The sequence below is a fragment of the Martes martes genome, assembly GCF_963455335.1.
Source record: "Martes martes genome assembly, chromosome: 9".
NCBI classification, from domain to species: Eukaryota; Metazoa; Chordata; class Mammalia; order Carnivora; family Mustelidae; genus Martes; species Martes martes.
In genome coordinates, this window is record NC_137896.1 from 109,575,506 (window position 1) to 109,602,357 (window position 26,852).

The 26,852-nt window shown below is 39.5% G+C and overlaps 2 protein-coding genes across 4 annotated transcripts in view; one reads left to right on the forward strand and one right to left on the reverse strand.

Annotated features, from left to right (window-relative positions):
* Positions 1-602, forward strand: part of PRKD3 (protein kinase D3) — a 79,521-nt gene extending 78,919 nt beyond the window's left edge. Inside the window, exon 19 of the mRNA XM_080813533.1 lies at positions 95-602. Within this exon, the coding sequence (XP_080669659.1) occupies positions 95-268 (174 nt within the window). The 3' untranslated portion in view covers positions 269-602. The remainder of the gene's footprint in view (positions 1-94) is intronic.
* Positions 51-26,789, reverse strand: NDUFAF7 (NADH:ubiquinone oxidoreductase complex assembly factor 7). Of its 3 annotated transcripts, XR_013967413.1 has the most exons (12): positions 26,708-26,789; positions 26,248-26,408; positions 15,206-15,286; positions 14,292-14,402; positions 10,805-11,018; positions 9,937-9,995; positions 8,413-8,523; positions 6,531-6,674; positions 5,301-5,474; positions 4,491-4,777; positions 3,710-3,808; positions 51-353 (listed from the first exon to the last, which is right to left on the reverse strand). XR_013967413.1 is itself a non-coding variant. In XM_080813534.1 (10 exons), exons 1-10 carry the CDS (start codon positions 26,763-26,765, stop codon positions 4,565-4,567), a joined length of 1,326 nt encoding a protein of 441 aa, XP_080669660.1. In that variant the 5' UTR covers positions 26,766-26,789; the 3' UTR covers positions 3,840-4,564. The 3 variants fall into 3 exon arrangements, 2 of the variants coding, with proteins under 2 accessions (XP_080669660.1, XP_080669661.1); XM_080813534.1 differs by lacking the exons at positions 51-353; positions 3,710-3,808 and having other exon boundaries at positions 3,840-4,777; XM_080813535.1 differs by lacking the exons at positions 51-353; positions 3,710-3,808; positions 26,248-26,408 and having other exon boundaries at positions 3,840-4,777.
* Between the last annotated feature and the right edge of the window lie 63 nt (positions 26,790-26,852).

Here is a 26,852-nt window from a genome sequence, read left to right on the forward strand (position 1 = left end):
ATTGGGTTTAGGTTGTCAATTTTGTGACTAGGGCGCTAAGAAAAAAAGTTCACAGTATTTTGTTACTTTTATAATCACCTCATTTTTTTTCTAGGACTATCAGACTTGGCTTGACCTTAGAGAATTTGAAACTCGCATCGGTGAACGTTACATTACACATGAAAGTGATGATGCCCGCTGGGAAATACACGCATACACCCACAATCTTGTATACCCAAAGCACTTCATTATGGCTCCCAATCCAGATGATATGGAAGAAGATCCTTAATTATCAATGAGCTAACTTCAATAAGGAAGGATTTCATTTTATGTACTGATGTTTTACTGCACAACTGTTGTTTGTAGGTTGTCATCTGGAAGGGTGCAAAGACATGGGGAAATAGGATAAGCAATCAGTGACACCAGTACTATAGTTCATTGTGAGTAGATACAAGAGGGGAAACTGAGTAATAAAAATACACAATGGAACCAAGATGAAGCATTTCATAAATTTTTATAGCATAGCAATGACTGGTTTTTGTATTTTTTCCTAATCCTTCACTTTAGTACTATAGTGGCATTTAATTTATCTTCCCTTTCCAAATGTTCTTACACTGTTTTTTAAAAAGGAGAAAAAGGAAAGCTTAGTCCAGCCATTGAATATCTTGATCAAATCATGTAAGAGTCCTAACCAGGTTTGCGTTTAAAAGCTAACTGAGGAGGGGCCACCAGCCTGAGATTTCCTCTGCAGGCTCTAAGCATTTGTTTAACCAGAGGCACGAGGGGTTTTTCCTAGGTGCCTAGAAATGTTTCCTAGATGCTAGGCTGTTTTACCTTTTTTGTTTGTTTGTTTTTTAATTTTTTAGGTGAGTCAAGAGTCAAAACCATGATCCCTAACCTTTGGAGCTGAACCCTTAATATGCTCTCTACCACATAAAAATTAAGTTAGTCCCCTTTGTATGTTGGAACGGCCTCTAAGATAATTTGGGACAGTTGGTGTCACAGAACCTGGAGGAGGGCCTGCTGGTCTGTCTGCTCCTCACTCAGCATCTGTGCTCTGTACTTACGTTCCCACTGGACCACCGTAATGCCACAGCTGGCTTCCAATGTTCAGTGAGTAAAGAGCTGTACTTTTCTTACACAGTTTATCTTTACACAGAGTTGAATCATTTGAGGAAGAAAATTATTAAAAGTAAGGCCAGTGCAGGATCAGTTAATGCTACAGAGAACAACAGCAAAGAGTGTATCCTTTTTTTTCTTCCCTTAGTTTACTGGAAGGGTTTACAGATATCTAGAATGTTTTTAAATCAGTTCTTTTAAGCAGTTTGGGGGAGTGGGTGGGATGGAGCATGAAGCATTTATTTTACTCTTTCACTTGCTCTGCTAATACTGTAGCCCTACCCCCCCCCTTTTTTTTTAACATTTCAGCACCAGCAGCCCACTAAAGAAGTGTTTTTCTACTCAGATATAATGTTTAAGAGGTTAGACTTTTTCATAGCTTTTAAAAAGTTACTAATAGTTTTCTCCCCCCAAAAAGTTCAAGATCTGGGATCACCCCCTTATTTAAAAAAAACTAGTGGCTTTTTGTTTCTTCATTCCACAGTAATCATTGCAAACTATCCGCCCCTCCAAAAAAAAGAGCAAAAGATTTGGAGTCAGAAAATCTGGTCTTAAGTCTGGGCTCCAATCTGTCTGAGCCTCAAGATCTCAATCTGTAAAATGAAGACCATAATTCTTGCCTCTACCTTCCTCACAATGCTGTTGTGAAGTTGGGCTATGTATGAAGATATTCATACTCAATAAACTAAAAACTATAAAAGTATTAGGTAACATTGTCCCACTGAATGAGGTAGCAAAAGAATGTCCCTGGATACCAATGGTTGGAGCCAGGGAGGGCCTTGAGAGAGACCCGAACCTACTTTGTTATCTAGGCTGACAGTACCGTTGAGAGAGGAGCCACCATGCGGTCTCCTCTGTTCTGAGCTCTTTACACATTTTACTTATTACCCTCACAACAGTCACAAAGTACGTGCATTATGGACTTCATCTCACAGATCAGGAAACTGAGGCACAGGAAGACTAAGTAACCAGCTGTGGAGGGTCACTGTATGTGGACATGAACCCTGGCAGTGTGGCTCCAGTCTCTCTGTCCCCACGCACCCCAAACCACTGTGCTGCACTGCCTACTCACACACATCGCCCGGAAACTCTCCACCATGTCCCACAGTATTCAGTCTCCTATGGGAGGTTAAAAAATTTAGTCAAATTTTGCAAAACCTTTTAGAAATGTATTTTCTCTGTGCTAAAGGATGACTTCCCCAAATCTGTCCAAAGTTTAAGTTTATACCAACGTACTAAAATGGAGTAATTCTGAGTCCCGAGGCACCCTATTGTGGTTTGGGTTTTACTGCCTAACGTGAAAATTAACTGGAATGATGTTTGCTATACTTACATAATCAAACTTTACAAGCCATGAAATTAATTGCACTCTTTTTGTTTGTGTTGTTGAATGCATAAGAAGTTTTCTAAAAAAAATTTGTAAAGGCACTGTCAGATAATTTGGAGTTGTCATTTACTCCAGATACTATATAACCTGCATAACCTTTTTTTGTCTTGAAGTTGTTTTTGTATAAGAAATTGTTAGAAACATTTGATAATGTACAAAGTAGTCTATAATGACACTGTTCCGTACATTTTTATATTTTTTGTTACATCCCACTTTTTGTAAATATCCTCAAGGAAGCTTGATAATAAAATGTATTTCCATATCACCATACTTTTCCATGTGAAAACCTGAGCATTATCTCTAATAGAGGTATCCAAAGAAAATTTTATTTGGTTGTGTTATTTTCCCAGGCCTTGGTAAAAGTATTATTTTGGAAATAGTATTTGTAAATGGAACTAATGCTATATTTAAAACACTGATTTTTTTTAACTACCTAAAATAAAAAACAACTCATTATTTCAATTTTATATGAAATTTGAGGTAATTATCTGGAGGTCTTATTTCTTGGCATGAAAGTTGAGAATAATTATAACTACACATTTTTCAGGAGCTACCATCAAATATTCAACTATTGTAACTTCTACAAAACTTAAATAAGCCAAATGCCATTCAAAGTAAATTTTCTAGGTTTTAAGACACAAGGCATTGCCTGATTCCTCCCGTTAATTATAAAAACTATTAAACAACTGAGGGGGGCCAATTTTGGGCATTTTCACCTTCCAAAAATTCACCAGCCAAGTCTTTGGAAAAAAGTAAGGGTGATTACGATTGGTGCAAGGCGGGGCAGCATATGAAAAACAAGCCGTCTCTCTATCTTTCTACTTTAGAGTGAGACACAGAATACTAGTCCTGTTCTGAGTTAAGCCAAATAAGCAACAGAAAGCCAAGAACTGATCACTTTGCCAGTGAACTTTCAATATAGTAAAGCTATAAATTCAAAACATACATCTCATACTTTTTTCCTTTAATCTCACTGTAAATTTTTATTGCCAATATAATAATTCTTTAGAAGGTATATGTCTGGTATTAATATAAATGTTCTGTGAACCAAAAAATGAGAACTTACAGAATGAAAACTTGACATTTATCTGAAAATGAGGGAGAATTAGTTCAGATCAGAAAATGATTCATGCTAACATAGTCTGCATTTAACTCATATTTCAGGAAAATGTTAGGTTTACTAGTTTTACTGGCACTTAAATATTTTTTTAAGATTTTACTTACTTATTTTGAGAGAGGGAGAGGGAGAATCCCAAGCAAACTCCACGCTGCGTATGGAGCCTGACGTGGGACTGGAGATCCTACAACCCCTGAGACCATGACCTAAGTTGAAATCAAGAGTCAGACACTCAGACTGAACCACCTGGGCACCCCTAAATTTTTTTAATTATAAAATTCACAGAAGTAGAGGGTAGAAAATTTGCCACAAAGGAGAACAATTTCCACCCTGAAAACACCCTTCCACAATGGGATATTTAATAGTGATTACTAGGCATCCTTTCCTTACGTTTTATATACAAGTAACTACCACAGAAAACAACCAGTCTGTACTAATAAATTAATTTTTATGAGATTAGTTACAGCATTTCTTTAAATGTAGCTTTTCCCCCAACAAAAATGGAATCACAACTATAAAACATTCTCCACTATACTTTTTTCACTTCCCACATTCTTAGAGATGAGTCAGAACATACTGCTCTACCTCATTTTTTAAAAATAATATATGGATAGTTCTATTTAATCCATTCCCTATGAAAGGCCAGTTAGGTTTCGGTTTTTGCTAAACCAGTCAGTGTTCATGTTTATTTTTTAAAATAAAAATACAGCAACTAGCCTTAATAAAGGACACTTAGTTTCTCAGTAACTTGTTTCATTAAGCCAAAAGCACACAATTGTGCCGAAGGCCAGGCACAGCTGTAAAAGATCAATATTTAGTTGTACTGTATGTAAGACAGTCCATTTTTATTGGTGATAAAAACATAAAATATTGTAATACTTATTTTACCTGTGATATATGAAACACGTTCCCTTTATTTTGCTTTCTTAGGCAGACTTAGGGGTAAAATGCCCACACTGAGATCACCGCCAGGTAAGTTCACCAAACCCAGCTACGGGTGACACAGAGGGCTTTGACTGGCACGCATCCATCGGATGGCTTCTCCCATGAAGTCTCTGATGAGGCAGCAAGGCAAAAAAATTAAATCTTTCTCCCATCTTCTGAGGATTCATTAACATATCATACCCCCGAAGTAACTGCTGCCTGGCTGGCTCATCTGATTTGTCTAAAAGAACCTGAAAAGAAAAAACTTCTTAGTAAAAATAACTAGAAGGATTCCTGGTTACATGCAGCAATGCTAATGACCATTGGCTGCTCAGTAAAGCAAGATTTCACGTGGGATTTCTCATTACCTGCCTTAGAATCATGGGGTGCTTATTAAAAACTTAGGTTGCTAAGACCCAAACCTGTGGATTTGTATGTTTAACAAACATTCCCAGGTGGTTTGATTTTCATTGAAGAGTTAAGATGTCTTCAGGACCCTTCTAAAATTTATCCCCATAAACACTGAACTTTTCCTACTGGGCATGAACACTATTCGAAGTCTTCATGCTAGCTCGTGTGGAGATGCAGGGGCATGCACGGTGGCCCCAGCCCGGGCAGCCCGGCTGCACCAGGCCCAACGCTACCAGAAAGACCACAGTACCCAGGGCCTGCTGACCGAGAAGAGCGCTAAGGCTGGGGGATCCTATCACTTGAAACGTTTTTATGAAGTACTACAAAATAAAAATATTTAATGATCCTGAAATAAATCATTACCTTCAGCCGGACATCAATGCCCATATTTTTTAAAAACATCTGTTGTTTTATTGGCCCCAGAGAAGCTACTTGTCCCCCTGCCATTCTACGCAGATAACTGAAGTCCACATCGGCTGTGAGGTCTGCCGTTCCCGGGGCAGTCAGGACATCATGAAGCTTGTGGCCATAAAACCCCTTGAACACAATTTTTAAAATGATGAGTTTTTGTCCCTTTATGGTTATCATTATCAAAATTCAAGAAATGCTATCATTTTAGTACATTTTACCTAACTGTTGGAAAGAAAAACACAGCCTAAGTCAGTGGTTTATAAACTCTTAATATAGTAGCACCCTTTCCTCAAATGAGATGCTACGTGGAAAATCTGATATAAAGTACGACACTGGGTGCCTGGAAATGCTGCCTTTCACATTTCATTACTGCTTGTGATGGAGTAGAGATCCCATCAGTTCTCCATGTGTGTTAACTTGTTTCTTACTAGAATCAAGTTAAACTTTCACCAGACTCTAGATGGTGTTTGACAAGGTGTATCCATCAACTACGTGCACCAGAATCGTCTGAGCCCACGTTACTGCACTCTGCCCAGACCTACTGAATCCGAATCCTGGAGAGAAGGCTAGGGAATCAGCATTTAAAAAAAAAAAATCCAGGGGTGGTTTTTTTTTTAGATACAATAAAATTAGAACTTGAGAACCACAGATCTAGAAAATGACTAATAGTAGTATTCAGTTAAATGTATTTCAATTAAAGGATATTCAACACAACTGATAAAAAACATAAGGAAGGATGCTCAGGTAGAATAAAAGAATACATCTAGAAAGGAAAAAAGATTGGAAATATGATAGGAAAAGTTTGATCATAGTAGCTAAATCAAATCTGCATAGAAGTACTAAAAATTTTTTTTAATGGAGGGGGAAAATTCTTAAGAACTTTAAGAAAATCTTCCCATTTGTATTATTCAGACGCTAAGGACGATCTCTGCAGACCTAGGTTCTGCAGCTGAGCAGAATGTAGACGATTCAGACCCTGTTCCAAGGCCAGTCTGGAAGGTGAAATCCTATGGTTAAGGGCAATTATAATATGAATTAATATTCATTACAAATACTATAATGCTACAAGGCTAGGCACCATAGAAACCAAAGGTAAAGATCTTCAGTGAGCTTCAAATGTTAACAACTTCAGAGATGATACCAATGAACTGATGGTAAGTCATGTTTCTGAATCATACATACTCTGAAGGTGTCTGTCTTCGTTCCCTCGTGACCATAATCGGCGATCAGTGCTGCACCTCCGGTTAGTGCAATGCGCTGAGAAAGCTCCTGAATGATAACGCCGGCCTCAGGACACACTTCTACGTGGTCCCTCATTTCATCACGCTAATAAGGGAACAGGTAAATCCAGATGCATTACTGAAAAAAGTTTCCTTAGGGTTTTTCTACAATGAGCATTTCTTAGTTACAATAAAAATAAATTCCTTCTCCATATGCATTATGTTGTCTACACTCAACCTTTCACCTTTCACCATCTAAGGAAGTTTCAAAATGTCCTTTCTCATACTAGTCAGTGTACATCTTATAAGAAGTGATCTTTTAAGAGAAATTAAGCAGTTTTACATAGTTGGGATATAGTTTTTAAAGAAAGAGAATGGACTGCTCATCCAGAATGAAAACCCCATGTACATGTATGTAATTTGCATTAGAATATGTAGATTCTTAGAAAGTTTTCACGAATTTCACTTTTTTATTGTTAAAAGGTCAGGCTATCAACAAAGTCCCCAAATTATCCCAAATAAGTATGTGTGTGTGTGTGTGTATATATATATATATATATATATATATATATATAATGTCATGATTGAATTTCAGCAATAATCTACTTTACCTATCTATAATTAAAATATTTTTGTTTAGTTTGAAAATGTATATTAGTTATATTTTTAGTTATGAAACAAGGCTTTCATAATTATTTGAACTCTTAAAATATAGACTATAGTCACTTTATTTTTTTTTAGATTTTATTTATTTGAAGGAGAGAAGAGAACATGAGCAGGGAGGAGAGGGAGAAACTGACTCCCCGCCGAGCAGGGAGTCCAACAGGGGGCTCAATCCCAGGTCCCACAGATCATGACCTAAGCCAAAGGCAGATGCTTAACCGAGTCACCCAAGTGCCCCTAATATAGGCTATAATCACTTTAGATAAAAAATTGCCTCAGCTTCTATTTTTATTCATTATTACTTAAAGCTGTTTATTTAGATGCGAAGATATTTTTTGTCTGTCTAGAAGTGAATATTTTGCCATATGGATATTTATTGTCCGTAACTATATATATATATATATATGACTAGATACTGTAGCTGTAAACTATTAAAAATCACCACCATTCTTGATTTTAAAAAATAAATAAAACAGGCAATCTAAGCCCAAACATTCCTGACAAGCACAGGGTTTTGTGAACCCCTACACATGACCCCAAGTTAGAAAGACTCTTCCTATTACTCCTTGAGGCCAACAGAGCAGCAGTAAACGTACCATTCTGGCCATCTAGTATCAAACTTACTTAATAAAAAGTTGTTTTGAGCATTAAATGAGAAAATTAAGAGGAATACATACAAAGTGCTCAATAAATAGTTGTTTTCACACACCTCAAACTCTTCTGGACAGGAAGATGCTACTATGACCATGTCACAGGGAACTGAGGGAAAGAGGGAAGGGGCAGGACATGCCTGAGTAAGCACTTACTACACGCCTTCCTGAGATGATCTGACCCAGGCTCCTGACTCGATCACTAAATAAAAAGCACCTCACGTCTTACAAGCAACTCTCCCCTTGCCCCATCAAGGAATGCTAAAACGGGGCACCTGGGTGGCTCAGTGGGTTAAAGCCTCTGCCTCTGGCTCAGGTCATGATCCCAGGGTCCTAGGATCGAGCCCCACATCGGGCTCCTGCTCAACAGGGAGCCTGCTTCCCCCCCTCTCTCTGCCTGCCATACTTGTGATCTCTATCAAATAAATAAATAAAATCTTAAAAAAAAAAAAAGAACGCTAAAACAGGAACTCAGAAAATGAGACTATGAAGATTTGGTTGGCAATAAAGTAAGAAGAAAAAACTTCCTACTTGTATGAAGACTTCTGCTGGCGTGACACCAGGCGCCAAAACAAACCGCAGCTTATCAGAAACTTGTGGGTCGATATCAATGAGTACTTCTCGCCATCCTTGGGGTGTTTTCTGAACACAAAATAATGCATAAAAACACATTTTTATCAGTTTTTTCTCAAATTGCCTCTACTAAAAGTAACTATTATTTTTCTCCTCCTGCCATATACGACAGATGACATTTACTTTAGCAATTAAAGAAAAGGCAATACTGCGGAGAAAGGGGAACCCTCCTACACTGTTGGTGGGAATGCAAGCTGGTGCAACTACTCTGGAAAACAGCAAGGAGGTTCCTCAAAAAGTTGAAAATACAGCTACCCTATGACCCAGCAATTGCACTACTGGGTATTTACCCTAAAGATACAAACGTAGTGATCCGAAGGGGCATGTGCACCCAAATGTTTATAGCAGCAATGTCCACAATAGCCAAACTATGGAAAGAACCTAGATGTCCATCAACAGATGAATGGAAAAAAATGTGGTGTGTATACACACACACACACACACACACACACACACACACACACACACACAATGGAATACTATGCAGCCATCAAAAGAAATGAAATCTTGCCATTTGTGATGATGTGGGTTGTCGCAACTAGAGGGTATTATGTTTGGTGAAGTAAGTCAATCGGAGAAAGACAACTATCATATGATCTCCCTGATATGAGGAAGGGGAGATGCAACGTGGGGAACTTGGGGGTAGGGAAAGAAGAAATTAAACAAGATGGGACCGGGAGGGAAACAAACCCTAAGAGACTCTTAATCTCACAAAACAAACTGAGGGTTGCTGGGCGGAGGGGGTAGGGGGTGGTGGGGTTATGGACATTAGGGAAGGTATGTGCTATGGTGAGTGCTGTGAAGTGTGTAAACCTGCCGATTCACAGACCTGTACCCCTGGGGCTAATAATATATCGTATGTTAATAAAAAATAAAAAACTTTTTAAAAAAAGGCAACACTTCATTTCCTTTGAACAGTAAGAGTCAACTGGAAGGCGTGAACTGGTGTTGGTGAGATAAGAGGCGGAGCCACAGAGAGAAAATGAGCAGCAGGGCAGGTGCCCCCAACAGCAGAGAGCAGACTCCGAAGCTTCTGCTAACAAATCAGTACACCCTCTCAGCCTCAGAAACTACCGGTGCACATACAGTACCGCCAAATCTGAACTTTCACTTCAACTTCAATGAGGAAACATTTTAGTCTTTGGATATTAAAGCTATTTGCTAAATGTAACCCTTCCTTGTACTATAGCCATTTACCATCTTATATTTGTGCACATCTTTATCCCTGGAGAAATAAGCATTCTTACTAGTTATCCTAAGAGAATGAAGGGTCTACTTAATACTTGACTTTTGCTTTTCAATTATTTCTATTCATCAGAATTCCAAATATAGTCACCTTCAACAATAATTAAATACCATAAATATTTTTCCTTCAACATAAAGCCTTTTGTTATTCAATTAATGACTTTATCCCATCAATACCTGAAACTTATGCACAGGAAGAACGTCAAAAAATTCATGTGCCAGATAAAAGCTGTACCCTATTTAAAAACAGAAGGAAAAAACTTTCAGCATTTTTAAGGCAATACTTAAATTTTTCTTTTGAACACTAAAAAAAAAAAGAAAATGCTAGTATTTTGTGTGGGAACCCGGGGGGCTCCCACAGCCATGTCTACAGAGAATCATCCCCTCACGTCTTCACCTACTCTGCAGAACAGACAGAAGAACATTACTGTTCTCATTTTCCACACAGCAGGATCAGACAGCCAGAATATCTCAATCATCAGTTTAATCTTTTATCCCTCACCAGACATAAAAGAAATCAGGACTCAAACTTGTTAGCTCAAAGAGGCTTTGAACTTGCTAACATCATCGGAGACAGCTGAGCGGAGGCCTGCTGAGATGGCTTCCCCGAGACCAGAGCACCCCGGCAGGTGTGAGCAGGGCCTCAACTGCCCAGTGCAGGGATTTTCCCTCCCCCACGAAAAGGCCAGCAAAAACGTTCAAAAGATGAAGACAGTTAAACTAAACCCACCCAGCGCTGCGTCTGTCAGGGCCCCGCACCCCACCCCCATTAGTACTATCTTATGGTCAGCAAAAACTAAAAGGTACAACAGAGATCTACACTGTCATTTTTGCAAAACCACAGGACATTCATTACTCCTATCGCGAGCCATGTTATTTTCTAACACAGCGCTCTTTTCGAGAAAAGGATTCGCTCTTCCCTTCGAGTCAGGGACCTGCCAGCACCAACTCAGTCTATTAGCGTGCCCTCTGTGGCTCCGCTCACCGCCACTGCTCGGAGGGGATGAGATCAAAATTATTTCAGTACGTCACGTTAAAGAATTACCTTTTGGAACATCCTGCAGATCTCGGTACCACGAGATTGGAATCCCAGATTTAGTAACACCTCTCATACATACGGGGGATCCAGCATTCCGCTCTAGCGGGATCTTCTCTTCCGTCAGTGTTAATGCTTGAATCTCACTCAATTTTTCGCTCACCTCTACCAGATGTATTGAAATGTCACAGTTTTTCAGCACAGATCCAAGCTGACTGAACACCTAAAGACAAAAGAAGGGGTAAAGGGCAAAATACAACGTGTTGGGCAGATTTGGGGTTTTCTAACCATTTACCTCAATAATTTGCTCATGTTACAGGAATAAAATTTGGTTTCGGAGGCATCTGTTCTTCACACAAGCCACTCTCCAGCAGTCTGTGAGAATCATAACCAACCTATTACACACTGTCCACAGAAGAGATGAACAGTACACGATTTGGTTTCCTAAAGATAAAAATTAGACTGACGAATAAATGAAAATTAAAGATTTAACATCCAATAAATAAGCAGATTAAGGGATCTAAAAAGAACAAGAAAATAAATCGTAGATACCCTTGATTTTATAAAGCTTCTATGTCTATGAAATAATCTCATCTTTGAGATGTTTAAACTGTATCTTCAGGAAATAAAATTTGAGTGGCACTAAAAACTTGGGTTTAACTTCGTAATTCTTTCACATTTTTTATTTTTTTTTAGCTACATACATTTTTATAACTGTTGTAAACATGAGGAAAGAAGAAATATACTAATACTTTATCAATATTTTAATGCTAAAAATTCAATGTCAAAGCATAAAGTACATCAATAGTATTGTTCATCTGAATTCAATTTTCATTGGTGATTTGCCTCCTACTTTTAAGATCTGAAATATGCAGGCATAGGCTGATAGTAAGGACAAGATTTTTCCAAATTTTGTTTTGAAATGAATCTACAAAGAGAAAAACTTCCCAAGAGAAAAATCCTTCAGAAATTATGATCAAGAAATGAAAACAAGTCTGTAAATGTGTCTTTATCTATTTTCTTAACATTCCTTTAAATTCTTTGGCTTTTTAAGGTTCTTAGCACTTGTTCTAAGGAAGTATCCTTTATACATTTTAAGAGCTATGGGATTATTTTTAAAGTACTTGAAACAAGACAGTATTATCTGAGAAACTTATTAAACATTCAAACGACTTTGCCAATTTAAAGAGATATAAAATAGGGCGCCTGGGTGGCTCAGTGGGTTAGGCCGCTGCCTTCGGCTCGGGTCATGATCTCGGGGTCCTGGAATCGAGTCCCGCATCGGGCTCTCTGCTCGGCGGGGAGCCTGCTTTCCTCTCTCTCTACCTGCCTGTCTGTCTACTTGTGATCTCTCTCTGTCAAATAAATAAATAAAATCTTTAAAAAATTAAATTAAATTAAAAAATAAAGAGATATAAAATAGAGCTCCAGAAACATAAATCAGTGGTTTTTTTTCTATTATCCCACAAATACAATAGATATAATCAGGATTATTTGTCAGATGTTATAAATTTTTTAAAAGCCTTTGATTTCTAATTTCAAGCAAAAATCATACAACATCAAGACATTTAAATGTATACTATGATTTTTTTTTTACAATGAATTGCCAGATACACTTAAGATAAACTAAAAAAGACTAATGATTCCAGAGCAGTGTAACTATCAAAGTTTAATAAATACAAGTACTTATCATATACTATAAACCAAATTCCTCTTTTCAAAAAAATTCAGTGCCACATTTTCTTTTTTTAATTTTTATTTATTTTTTATTTGAGAGAATGAGGGAGAAAGAGAGCATGAGAAGTGGGAGGGTCAGAGGGAGCAGAAGACTCCCCACTGAGCAGGGAGCCCGATGTGGGACTCGATCCCAAGACTCCAGGATCATGACCTGAGCTGAAGACAGTCGCTTAAACAACTGAGCCACCCAGGCACCCTAAATAACTCCTTTTTAATGTTTTTAGACAATATTAGGTAGAATGGAAGAAAGAACAACACATGGAAAAATATCAACTATCTCTGATTAAACGGAAGTGACCTGACCCTTCCTGTTGGAGCCCCCACGTTCTCCCTCACCCTCAGATCTCAACCACTGTTCTCAATCTGGAGTTTATACGTCCCGCTTTTTCGTTACTGAACACGTTTGAATCACCAAGCACATATTATTTAATGCTGACTATTTAAGGATTTTATGTAATACAATCATATGATATGAATTCTTGTATAAATTGGTGTTTTCACTCAACAAGATGCTGAGTTTCATCTGAGTATCATGCATTCTGCTGTGATTTCACACATTTGCACAACGCTGGGGATTCCACTGTATGACTGTATCACAATTTATTGATCTATTTTCCCACCGATAGTCATTGGGGTTGTTTCCAGTTTTTCTGCTATTCTAAACAATGCTGTCTTCTTGTACACGCATCCTGGTGGATATATGCCCTCGCCCTCATTTCTGGAGGGCATATATCCAGCAGGAAAACCGCTGGGTCACACAGTAGAAGAATGTAAACGTTAGCAGATGATGCCTAATAAGCACTCCAAAGTGCTTACACCAAATCATGGTCTTACAGTCTGAGAGTCCCCTCCTGTGCCACATCTCCCCATCCTCACCAACGCTTGGTGCTGCCAAATCTTCTCATTGGAGGGTACAGTGGTATGTCACTGTGATTTTAACTTTCATTTTCCTGACCCCAAACCAGTCTGAGCATTTTTTTGTTTTTCCTGGCCATGTGGATTTCCTCTTTCATGCTGGGCCTGTTCACATCTTCAGTCTGACTTTTCTATTGAGTTATCTGTCACCACCTTAACAATTGAAAGGAATCTTTATGTATTCTAACTACCACTTCCTTGTAGGTTATACGTGTTGTAAATAACTCCTCCCACTCTGCGGCTTGGCTTATCTCTCTACAGTGTCTCTGAAGAACAGAAGTTCCAAATTTCTTTAAGGAACAAAAAATTTGGGATGCCTGGGTGGCTCAGTCGGTTAAGCATCTGCCTTTGACTCAGGTCATGATCCTGGGGATCGAGTCCCACATCAGGCTCCATGCTCAGTGGGGAGTCTGCTTCTCCCTCTGCCTGCTGCTCCCCCTGCTTGTGCTCTCTCTCTGACAAATAAATAAAATCTTTAAAAAAAAAAATTCTTTAAGGTAGTTGAAATTACCCTTCTATTTATCTTTTCCTTTATGGCTTCTGCTTTTTATATAATTCAAAAACTTTTCCTACTTAGAAGACAAATACACACTTCCAATGTCTTCTAAATGTTTTGACTTTTACCTTTCACATTCTCTCCCACCCTCATTTTTTAAAAATTACAAACACACAACAATAAGTTACGATTCATTGTATTATTCTGACGTTGTACTTCAGCTGAGAAATAGAGGCGGTTAAGGAGATAGGACTGAAAGCCAAGGAAATCAATGGAGTTTGCAAACAAGTCAAAAGCACAGATTCAGGTGAGTACATGAGGATCTAAAGACATTCTTTTATTACCTACCCTCAAAATATCTCCTGTGAGGGTACCCCTTCCTGGGCCCAATTCCACAAGCTGGAAAGCTGCATTTTTTCCAGTGGCCATCCATTCACTAATGAACCATATACCTAGCAGCTGTGACAAGGGAAAAAACTACACTGAAGTATTATAAAATATAAAAGTATAGCACAATATAAAATTCCACATAAATACATACTTTATGCCAGAAAGCAAAATGTTTGCAAACAAATTATGTATGTATGTTACTCAATATGTACATGTATGTATGCACGCTGAGAAGCTTCACGGAGACATTACAAAAGACACCACTTAGAAAGCTTAGTAACAGGAGAAAACAGTTAAAAGGCACTTCCCCCTGCAAGAGATCTCATAACACACATTAAGAGGAATCACTTACAGGAAGGTGCTAGTCTTTGATAATGAATAAACATATGGAATAGGGTTATGCCTTTCTTCATATTCATATGATTTCAGTAATTATGTGGCTTTTTATGCATAATTAACATTTTTTTAATACCTGGATTCTATTTCCTTTTAGGTACTATTTCCTATATCTAAATTTAACAAGGGGTTTTTATGCAGAAATCAATGAACTAGAATCCCTAAAAAGAGTTCACAATTTGTTACAGGGGACTTCTGCTCTGACTACGGTGCAATCTTGGGCAGGGGCTTTAGAGCCTCTCCCCACTAACTCCTTAGTGTTTTGCACCTTTTCTCTCTTTCTTCATTGATCTCTCTTTCCTCTATTGTTCTCTATTCCTGTGGCATGTATATGATTAAAAATGAAAACTTAAAAAAAAAGGAAACCTGAATCACAAAAACAAAGCTGTACAATGCTATTTAAAGAAGAATACAACATGATCTGCTTCTAAATATTTGTGATATTAGTTTCTTTTATAGTTTACATTGAATATTACCTCCCCAAAGATCTGACTTATTTCTGGTGAAGTAATGAAATCTCCTTTTTCTCCTAGCATGTCACGGTACACATAATAACCCTGAGTAAAAAGAGAAAGTAGAGAAAACAAATTAACTTTCAAATACGCTTTTTAAACTAACCCTCCAAAATCTTATACGATGTATACAATGACATAATCATTTGGTAAGAAAGTAATCTCTTCTAAACAAACAAGATAAACACAGTAACTTAAACTTTACAAAGTGCCAGAATAGATGGAAACATGATCCCTCCTTGACCATAAAGGAAAAAGCCAGGCCATGTCCATCCTCACATCCCATACCCCCTCCCTCCCCTCCCTGCTCCCACAACCCAACACAGTAAGACCCTGTCTGCCCCTCCCTCCAGCCTCCTTTCCCAAATTCTCACTATCTGTTTCAAATTAGCCCTGCCTATTGGTGATGTTGTTGCTTGACCTAGATGCTTGTTATGTGGGAGCGTTCACTTTGTGAAAATTCATCAAGCTATATGCACCTGTGATTTATGCATTTTTCTAAATGAATATTTATATCTCCATAATTTTTTTTTTAGTTAGCCCTGCTCATCCATACCTCCATGCCATTGCAAATACTCTCCTTTCTTCCTACACATTTCTCCCTGGCAACCTTACACTCAATAAAATTGAATCTGCTCAAATGCCACCTTCCCTAACCTCCTCTTCCAGCCTTCCAACCCCAGACTAACAGCAGTGCTTCCTTTTATGTATTTATTTATTTATATGTCTGTATTCCCACCAAGAGGCTTTGTTACTTGGGGAAGAGGATTATCTTACTTACTCTCCTATCCCAAGCTTAAGCTTACTGTCTAAACTTCAAGACATACTTAAGAATTCTTTGTTAAAAAATTCCCTGTGCTCCTCAAGCTCCTTCTTCCACTACCCTACTCAGCAGGTGACCTGGACTTCTGCCCAAAAAGGAAGTCAAGAATGTTATAAAATAGGACTTACTCAGTTTCCTGACCTGCCTCCACCTGCTCCCATTCATTCCTCGGGACTCAAGATGAAATGCCTTTATCTTCCACTCTTATCCAAACCTAATCCCACCACCTGTGCTCTGGATCATCACCTCTCCTCACACAGCTCTCATGGGCCTGGATCTTGTCATCACCCCCTTCTCTAAGAGCTTTAACTTCCCTCTCTCAGCAGCAGAAATATACTTGAGTCAAACAAAAAAACACTTCATAGAGCATCTCCTCTCAAGCTTTTCTATTTCTCTTCATAAATGAGCATTTCAGCAGTGTTTTTGTGGCACATTATGAGCCCCTGTGGTAGCCTGATGAAGACCACAGATCCCTTCATAGAATGTTTTTAAATTCAGGACTTAAACACACAGGATCACCCCTCCTCCAAAAACTGAAAAATATTCATCCAGTATTTAAAAAATAAACTTGTGATATAGTAACATATATGCATCCTTATGAATATATTAATAAACAAAGCCAAGCCTGAGGTCTAATAAGTAACAAAGTTTTGAAGTATGGAAGAGCACAATGAATTCTGAGATACCTATGATCACTATTGATTTCCACTGATGCTAAAATCATGGGAAGTACTAATGCCAGTGGTTATGTTGGTAATAAGAGATATGTTGATGACAAAAGAAATGCTAAATTTCAGTTAAAAGCTAATGAGGGAAATGCGAATTAAAACCATGAGATATGTCCAGGACAAACAGAAACTAAAAGCATTTGCAATCACCAAACCAGCCCTACAGGAAATATTGAAAGGGGTCCTCTAAGCAAAGAGAGAGCCCAAAAGTAACGCAGACAAGAAAGGAATGGAGACAATATACAGCAACAGTCACCTTACAGGCAATATGATGGCGCTAAATTCATATCTTTTGATAGTCACGCTGAATGTAAATTGGCTAAATGCCCCAATCAAAAGATACAGGGTATCAGATTAAATAAAAAAGCAAGACCCTTTGATATGCTGTCTGCAAGAGACTCATTGCAGACCCAAAGACACCTCCAGATTTAAAATGAGGGGGTGGGGGACGCCTGGGTGGCTCAGTTGGTTGAGCAGCTGCCTTCGGCTCGGGTCATGGTCCCGGGGTCTTGGGATCGAGTCCCACATTGGGCTCCTTGCTCAGCGGGGAGCCTGCTTCTCCCTCTGCCTCTGCCTGCCTCTCTGTCTGCCTGTGCTCACTCTCTCTGACAAATGAATTAAAAAAAAAAAATCTAAAGTGAGGGGGTGGAAAACAATTTATTATGCTAATGGACATCAAAAAGATAGCTGGGGTGGCAATCCTTACATCAGATAAATTACATTTTAAACCAAAGGCTATAAAAAGAGATGAGGAAAGACACTACATCATACTTAAAAGGTCTATCCAATAAGAATATCTAACAATTGTAAATATTTATGCCCCTAACATGGGAGCAGTCAATTATCTAAGCCAATTAATAACAAAATCAAAGAAACACATTGACAATAATACAATAATAGAGGGGACATTAACACCCCCCTCAATGAAATGGACAGATGATCTAAACAAAAGATCAACAAGGAAATAAGGGCTTTAAGTGACACATTGGACCAGATGGACATCACAGATATATTCAGAACATTCTATCCCAAAGCTACAGAATGCACATTCTTCTCTAGTGCACATGGAACATTCTCCAGAATAGATCACATCTGGGGTCACAAATCAGGTCTCAACTGGTATCAAAAGATTGGGATCATTCTCTGCATATTTTCGGATGACAATGCTTTGAAACTAGAACACAACCACAAAAGGAAAGTTGGAAAGAACTCAAATACGGAGGCTAAAGAGCAATCTACTGAAGAATAACTGTGTCAACCAGGAAATTAAAGAAGAATTTAAAAAATCCATGGAAACAAATGAAGATGAAAACACAACTGTTCAAAATCTTTGATATACAGCAAAGGCAGTCCTAAGAGGAGAGTATATAGCAATACAAGCCTTTCTCAACAAACAACAAAGGTCTCAAATACACAACCTAACCCTATACCTAAAGGAGCTGGAGAAAGAACAACAAATAAAGCCTAAACCAGCAGGGAGAGAGAAATAATAAAGATAAGAACAGAAATCAATGAAATAGAAACCAAAAGAACAGTAGAACAGATCAACGAAACTAGGAGCTGGTTCTCCAAAAGAATTAATGAGATTGATAAACCCCTGGCCAGATGTATCCAAAAGAAAAGAGAAAGGACCCAAATTAATAAAATCATGAATGAAAGAGGAGAGATCACAACCAATACCAAAGAAATACAAACAGTTATAAGAACATATTATGAGCAACTATACACCAGCAAATTTGACAATCTGGAAGAAATGGATGCATTCCTAAAGACTATAAACTAACAAAACTAAACCAGGAAGAAATAGAAAACCTGAACAGACCCATAACCAGTAAGGAGACTGAAGCAGTCATCAAAAATCTCCCAACAAACAAGAGCCCAGGGCCAGGCAGCTTCCCATTAGAATGTTATCAAACATTTATTTTTTTTTAACTCTTTTGATAGTGTCTTTTGATGTACATTTTAAATTTTGATTATGTCCAATTTATGTGTATTTTCTTTTGTTGTTCATGTTTTTGATGTCATACTTAAAAATAATTGCCAAATTCAATGTTATGAAGATTTTCCCTTTTTTTTATTTTTTCAAAGATTTTATTTATTTATTTGACAGATAGAGATCACAAGTAGGCAGAGAGACAGGCAGAGAGAGAGAGGAGGAAGCAGGCTCCCTGCTGAGCAGAGAGCCTAATGCAGGGCTCGATCCCAGGACCCCGGGATCATGACCTGAGCCGAAGGCAGAGGCTTTAATCCACTGAGCCACCTAGGTAGCCCTATTATCAAACATTTAAAGAATTAATATCTATTCTTCTGAAACTGTTCCAAAAAACGGAAATGGAAAGAAAACTTCCTAACTCACTTTATGAGGCCAGCATTACCTTGATCCCAAAACCAGACAAAAACCCACCTCCCCCATCAAAAAGGAGAATTATAGACCAATATCCCTGATGAACATGGATGCAAAAATTCTCACCAAAATACTAGTCAATAGGATCCAACAGTATATTGAAAGGATTATTCACCATGACCAAGTGGGATTTATTCCTGGGCTGCAAGGTTGGTTCAACACCCGCAAATCAATCAATGTGATACAATGCATTAATAAAAGAAAGAACAAGAACCATATAATATTCTCAATACATGCAGAAAAAGCATTTGACAAAGTACAGCGGTCTTTCTTGATTAAAACTCTTCACAGTGTAGGGATAGAGGGTACATACCTCAATATCATAAAAGCCATCTATGAAAAACTCCCAGCAAGTATCATTCTCAATGGGGAAAAACTGAAAGCTTTTCTCCTAAAGTCAGGACCATGGCAGGGCTGTCCACTATCACCACTGCTATTCAACATACTACTAGAAGTCCTAGCCTCAGCAATCAGACAACAAAAAGAAATTAAAGGCATCCAAATCAGCAAAGGAGAAGTCAAACTCTCATTCTTTGCAAATGATATGATACTGTATGTGGATAACCCAAAAGATTCCACTCTAAATCTGCTAGAACTTGTACAAGAATTCAGTAAAGTGGCAGGATACAAAATCAATGCACAGAAATCAGTTGCATTTCTATTCACCAACAAGACAGAAGAAAGAGAAATTAAGGAGTTGATACCATTTACAATTGCACCCAAAACCATAAGATACCAGGAATAAATCTAAACGAAGAGGCAGAACAAAGGATCTGTTCTCAGAAAACTATGGAATACTCAGGAGAGAAATTGAGGAAGACACACAAAGAAATGGAAAATGTTCCATGCTCATGGACTGAAGAACAAATATTGTGAAAATGTCTATGCTACTTAAAGTAATCCACACATTCAATGCACAATCACTATCAAAATACCATCAACTTTTTTTCACAGAAATGGAACAAACAGGGGTGCCTGGGTGGCTCAGTCGTTAAGTGTCTGCCTTCGGCTCAGATCATGATCTCAGGGTCCTGGGATCAAGCCCCACATCGGGCTCTCTGCTCGGCGGGTAGCCTGCCTCCCCCACTGCCAGCCTGCCTCCCTGCCTACTTGTGAACTCTCTGTCAAATAAATAAAATCTTTTTCTAAAAATGGAGCAAATAAAAAAAATAAAAAATAAAAAAATAAAAAATAAAAAAAATAAAAATAAAAATGGAGCAAATAGTACTAAAATTTATGTGGAACCAGAACAGATCGCAAATAGGAAGAGGAATGTTTAAAAAGAAAACCAAAGTTGGTAGCATCACAATTCCAGTCAAACTCGATGACAAAGCTGTACTCCTCAAGACAGTATGGTACTGGCAAAAAAATAGGCACATAGATCAATGGAACAGAATAGAGAGCCCAGAAATGGACCCTCAACTCTATGGTCAACTAATCTTCAACAAAACAGGAAAGAATGTCCAATGGAAAAAAGACAGTCTCTTCAACAAATGATGTTGGGAAAATTGGACAGCCAGATGCAGAAGAATGAAACTGAACCATTTCCTTACGCCACACACAAAGATAGACTCAAAATGGATGAAAGACCTCAATGTGAGACAGGAATCCATTAAAATCCTTGAGGAGAACACAGGAAGCAACCTCTTTGAGCTCAGCCACAGCAACTTCTTCCTGGAAACACCGCCAAAGGCAAGAGAAGCAAGGGCAAAAATGAACTATTGGGACTTTATCAAGATCAAAAGTTTTTGCACAGCAAAGGAAACAGTCAACAAAACTGAAAGACAACCGACAGAATGGGAGAAGATACTTGCAAATGACATATCAGATAAAGGGCTAGTATCCAAAATCTATAAAGAACTTATCAAACTCAACACCCAAAGAACAAATAACCCAATCAAGAAATGGGCAGAAGACATGAACAGACATTTCTATAAAGAAGACATACAAATGGGCAACAGACACAAGAAAAAGTGTTCAACATCACTCAGCACCAGGGAAATACAAATCAAAACCACAGTGAGATACCACCTCACACCAATCAGAATGGCTAAAATTAACCAGTCGGGAAATGACAGATGTTGGCAAAGATGTGGAGAAAGGGGAACTCTCCTACACTATTGGTGGGAATCCAAGCTGGTGCAGCCACTATGGAAAACAGTATGGAGGTTCCTCAAAAAGTTGAAAACAGAGCTACCCTACAACCCAGCAATTACACTACTGGGTATTTACCCCCAATATACAAATGTAGTAACCCAAAGGGGCATGTGCACCCTGATGTTTATAGTAGAAATGTCCACAATAGCCAAACTATGGAAAGAGGCTAGATGTTCATCAACAAATGAATGGATAAAGAAGATGTGGTATATAAATACAATGGAATACTATACAGCCATCAAAAAATCCTGGAAATCTTGCCATTTGCAATGATGTGGTTGGAACTAGAGGGTATTATGCTAAGTGAAATAAGTCAATCAGAGAATGATAATTATCATATGATCTCTCTGATAGGAGAAATTTAAGAGGCAGGGAGGGAAAAATGAAACAACATGGGACCGGGGAGGGAGACAAAGCATAAGAGACTCTTAATCTCAGGAAACAAACTGAGGGTTGCTGGAGGGGAAGGGAGTGGGAGGGATGGGGTGGCTGGGCAATGGACACTAGGGAGGGTATGTGCTATGGTGAGTGTTGTAAATTTTGTAAGACTGATGATTCATAGACCTATATCCCTGAAACAAATAATACATTAAAGTTAATTAAAAATTTTTTAAAATAAATAAATAAATAAATGGGCAGAGGTGGGGCACCTGGGTCGCTCAGTCAGTTAAGTGTTCAACTCTTGATTTCAGCTCATGGATCTCATGGTCATGAGACTGAGCCCCATACTGGGCTCCACACTGGACATGGAGCCTACTTAAGATTCTCCCTCTCCCTCTGCCTTGCTGTTTACAGCAGTATTACTTACAATAGCCAAGATATGGAAGCAACACAAGTGTCCATTGATACACAAATGGATAAAGATGTGGTACAAAAAAAATGTGGTATATATATATATATATACACACACACACACACACACACACACACAGAGTGGAATATTACTCATAAAATCTTACCATTTATGACAACATGGATGGACCTAACAGGTATTGTGCTAAGTGAAATAAGATGGGAAAAAACAAATACCATATGATTTCACTTACATGTGGTATCCGAAAAAACAAAACAAACAAGCAAAACCCCCAGACTCTTATTAAATACAGAGAACAACTTGTAGCTTCCAAAGGGGAAGTGGATGGGCAAAATAGGTAAAGGGACTTAAAGAACAAACTCCCAATTACAAAATAAGTAAGTCACAGAGATGAAAAGTACATAAAAAAGCACAGAAAACACAGTCAATAATATTATAACATTGTATGGTGTCAGATGGTGACTACACTTACTGTGGTGAGCAGGGAGTAATGTACAGAATTATCAAATCACTATGTTGCACACCTGAAACTAACATAACATTGTTGGTCAACTACATTTCAATAATTTTTTTAAATGAGAAAAAAAGCTGTGGTGTAATACACACACACACACACACACACACACACAATGGAATGTTATTCAGGCATTAAAAAAAGGAAATCTGCCATTTGTGATAACATGAATGAACCTTTAAGGCATTATGCTAAGTGAAATCAGAGAAAGACAAATAATACAGGATTCACTTAGACATAGAATCTTAAAAAAAACAAAAATCTTGGGGCCCCTGGGTGGCTCAATCTGTTCAGCGTCTGCCTTCAATACAGATCATGATCCCAGGGTCCTGGAAACCTGCCTGCATTGAGCTTCCTGCTCTGGGAAGAGTCCGCTTCTCCCTCTGCCCCTTCCCCTGCTCATGCTCGCACGCTCTCTCTCAAATGAATAAATAAAATCTTTTTTAAAATAAAATAAAAACAAAAAAAAAAAAAAAAAAAAAAAAAAAATAAAATAAAAACAAATTAAAAAAACAAAACTCATAGAAAAAGAGATCAAACTTTTGATTACCAGAGGCAGAGGGTAGGGTGAGGAAGAATTGGAAGAAGTCGGCAAAAGGTACAAACCTCCAGTTAGATAATAACTAGTACAGATGTGCGTTACACGATGACTGCAGCTAACATGGCTGTATGATACACAGAAAACTTCAAGTAAATCCTGGGAGTTCTCATCACAAGAAAATCCCCCCCCGCTTTTTTTTTCTTTTTATTGTGCCTATATGAAAAGATGGATGTTAACTGACCCACTGTGGTATTCACCGGGTTATTAGGTTAAGACAGTCTGCCTTTGGCTCAGGTAAGGCTCGGGTGATGATCCCAGAGTCCTGGGATCAAGCCCCATGTTAGGCTCCCTGCTTCTCCCTTCCCGCTGCAGCTACCCCTGCTTGCTCTCCTTCTCTCTCTCTTTTTCTTATCAAATAAATAAATAAAATCTTTAAAAAAAAAAAAAGTTTAAAAAAAAACTCAACTTTCGTTACATGCAAATCAAGCCATCATGCTATATCCCTTAAACTTATAGAATGATACATGTCAATTCTTTCTCAATAAAAATGGTGGGGAAAAAGTTAATGCCAATAAAGGTGTAATTTTTATTCCCATATAACTTCACAGCCCCCTGGGTTTCTGTTCAAGGATCCCTAGGTTAAGAACCTCCAATGGCAGCTACGGTTGTAATGAGTTTAGCATTAGGTAAAATTGTCAAAAATCACTATGGGGGGGCGCCTGGGTGGCTCAGTGGGTTAAAGCCTCTGCCTTCGGCTCAAGTCATGATCCCAGGGTCCTGGGATCGAGCCCCAAATCTCAGTGGGGAGCCTGCTTCGCTCTCTCTGCCTGCCTCTCAGCCTACTTGTGTTCTCTGTCAAATAAATAAATAAAATCTTAAAAAAAAAATCACTATGCTGTACACCTGAAACTATTGTGACATTGTATCAACCATTCTTCAATTTAAAAAAAAAAAAAAAGGTTAAAAACGGGCACATGGGTGGCTCAGTGGTTTAAGTGTCTGCCTTTGGATCCCAGGGTCCTGAGATCAAGCCTCCTCAGCAGGGAGTCTACTTCAACCTCTCCCTCTGCCTGCTGCTCTCCCTGCTTGTGCTCACTCTTGCTCTTCAAATAAATAAATGGAATCTTTAAGGAAAAAAGCTCAAAAAAATTTTTAAATAAAATAGAAATTAAAGCTGATTTTAAAAAGAAAAAAAGAAAAGGAAAAAAGCCTCTACTCTAAATTCAAGAGTTACATCAAGTTTAATCCTGGGTAACCTCCTATTCTCTAAATAGTCTCTCCCTAAGTCCCTGAATTTAAACACCACCTATATACAGATGATGAACAAATTTATATATGTATATCCAATCTTTCTCAAGAATTCCACACTCTTGCAGCCAAATGCTCACATACTGTCTCCACCTGGATGTCATCACCAAGATGCATAAAATGCACCCCCTGATGGTTTCCCCTTGCACTAACACAAAAAGCTAAATTCCAAGAAAGCCTTGAATGAACCGGCTCCTCTCCGAACTCTTCTCATACTATTCTCCTCACCATTAACCTGCCACCCCCAGTGACCACCCGCCAGCCATACTGGTGCCTTGCTCTTCTCTGTATGGGCCAACACATTTCCCAGCTCAAAAACCTTGTACTTCTCCTTCTGCTACTGGGAACTCACTCCCAGTTCTTTGCCAGGCTGGCCAAACCCCATCCTTCAAACCTTGGCTCAGCCATCCAGCCTCTGCTGGCCACTTACCCACCTAGAGAACTTTCCCAACTCCTACTCCCATTGCGCTACTTACTTTCAATCCCATCAACCTCTTTTTTTCTTTCCTTCAGAAGCACTTACAGTAATCTATAATCATCTTGTTTGTTTCCTGGTTTTTAAAGATTTTATTTACTTATTAGAGAGAGAGCACAAGCAGGGGAAGCTGGAGAGGGAGAAGCAGGCTCCCCGCTAACCCAGGAGCCGGATGCCAGGCTTGATTCCAGGACTCTGGGATCATGACCTGAGCCAAAAGCAGGTGCCCAACCTACCGAGCCACCCAGGCGCCCGTTTCCTTGTTTGTAGCTCATGTCCTCACTAGAGCATAAGTGCCGTGCTCCACTGTCCACTGCAGTATTCCCAGTGCCTGAGATAGTGTCTGGCACTTCTGGAGCCTCCATAAATGAATACACGATAAGTGGTCCTTCACTCTAACACAGAGATGTTTGTTCTAAAGTTTCTCCCTGGGTGAACTTTTAGTATGTGGTAGCACTGAACAGGGCTATGAAAGGATCCCCCTTTATTAAACCTCCAGACAACACATCCAACAGCAACAGGCCAAACCCCAGAATTCCATGGATTTCCTATTTTGACCCAGCAAAAGGTAAAACATTCTAAAATAAAAGGACCCCAGGCTTTCACCAAGTGGCTTTGCTGAGCAGACGAGGAAATCCAGGACACAGAACAAGGGCAGTGCTTAATCCTAAAACAGTAGAGACCTGGACTTTCCATTCCCAAAAAGAAAACCCAGAATATGTGTCCATTGCCTGCTGATGTGATCCCAACCCAGTCAACTTTCCAGGTACTAAACTCCTATTTCCAGATGCCTACTAGAGATCTCCATCTGAGTTCCATGTGCACTTCAGATTCCTACTTGGGACTGAATTCTGTCCTTCCCCTCCCTCTTAAAGCAGCTGCTGCTCTTCCTCCTTCTGCACTCCCCTTCCCAGAGAAATGATACTACGTCTACCATCAGCCTCGATAGGAAAGACATCCTGACCCTCATTTCCTAAATTCAATCGGTTACACTGCCTCCTGAACAGCTTTGGGTCTATTCTCCGTCCTTCATGGCACTGCCCCCTGAACTGATCGATACCTAACCAACCCGGCGACATTAATTTCTCTATCTCCAACTCTTCGGGGTATGGCTCTTCCCCTGGAGAAGACACCACTACTGCTTGCGCGGAGGACCCTCGGGCATCTCCGCGCACAGCCCTCCTGGCTCACACCTCGCGAAGCCGCTGGAGCGGCCTGGTCCTCGGGCTCCCCGACCCGTACCTTAGCAGGGTTGGTCAAGACCTCCTTCATGTACTCGGCTACAGTGATGGGACCAGTTGCCTTGATTTTGTATATAAGGTGCCGCAGCATTGGTGTCACCTGGTTTTCCGCCGGCTCTCTCCCAGAGCTGAAATATTTCCCTCTCCAGAGACAGGGAAGGACTACGAAAAACAAGTAAACGGGACCACGAAAACATCTTAGTATTTGCAAGTGCAAGCAGCCTGAGCGCTTTCGAAGCTGCCGCGCGGACTCTTAAGCTCACGGAAAGCCGACTCCCGGCCGGACCACGACACGCCTACGAGGCGCCGGCAAGCACGCGCAGTGCCCATGGCCACACAGGCGCTCTCGGTCTGAGGCTGGACTCGGCTGCTGCTCAGAACGCCTCAAGCGGCCCCCAACTGAGGAGGGCGCCTCAGGCGCTTTCCCCCACAAGCGGAGCTCCGGCGTGGCGAACGCTTACCCGCGCGAGCAGCCGCGCACAGCGGCCCGAGGCCGCCGCTCCTAGCAAGAAGGCTCATGCCGCACCTCGCACGACGCTGCCCGGGGGCGGGGTGGGGTGAGGTGGTGAAGCCATTTCCGGGGGAGGACACGCCCCTGCCAGAAGT

Coding starts and splice junctions, on each gene's coding strand:
- NDUFAF7 (XM_080813534.1), bottom strand. CDS start 26,765: ATGAGCCTTCTTGCTAGGAGCGGCGGCCTCGGGCCGCTGTGCGCGGCT. Junction 15,287..26,247: donor TCTTGACCAACCCTGCTAAG/GTACGGGTCGGG, acceptor CTTTTTACTCAG/GGTTATTATGTGTACCGTGA. Junction 14,403..15,205: donor TAAGTCAGATCTTTGGGGAG/GTAATATTCAAT, acceptor CCCTTGTCACAG/CTGCTAGGTATATGGTTCAT.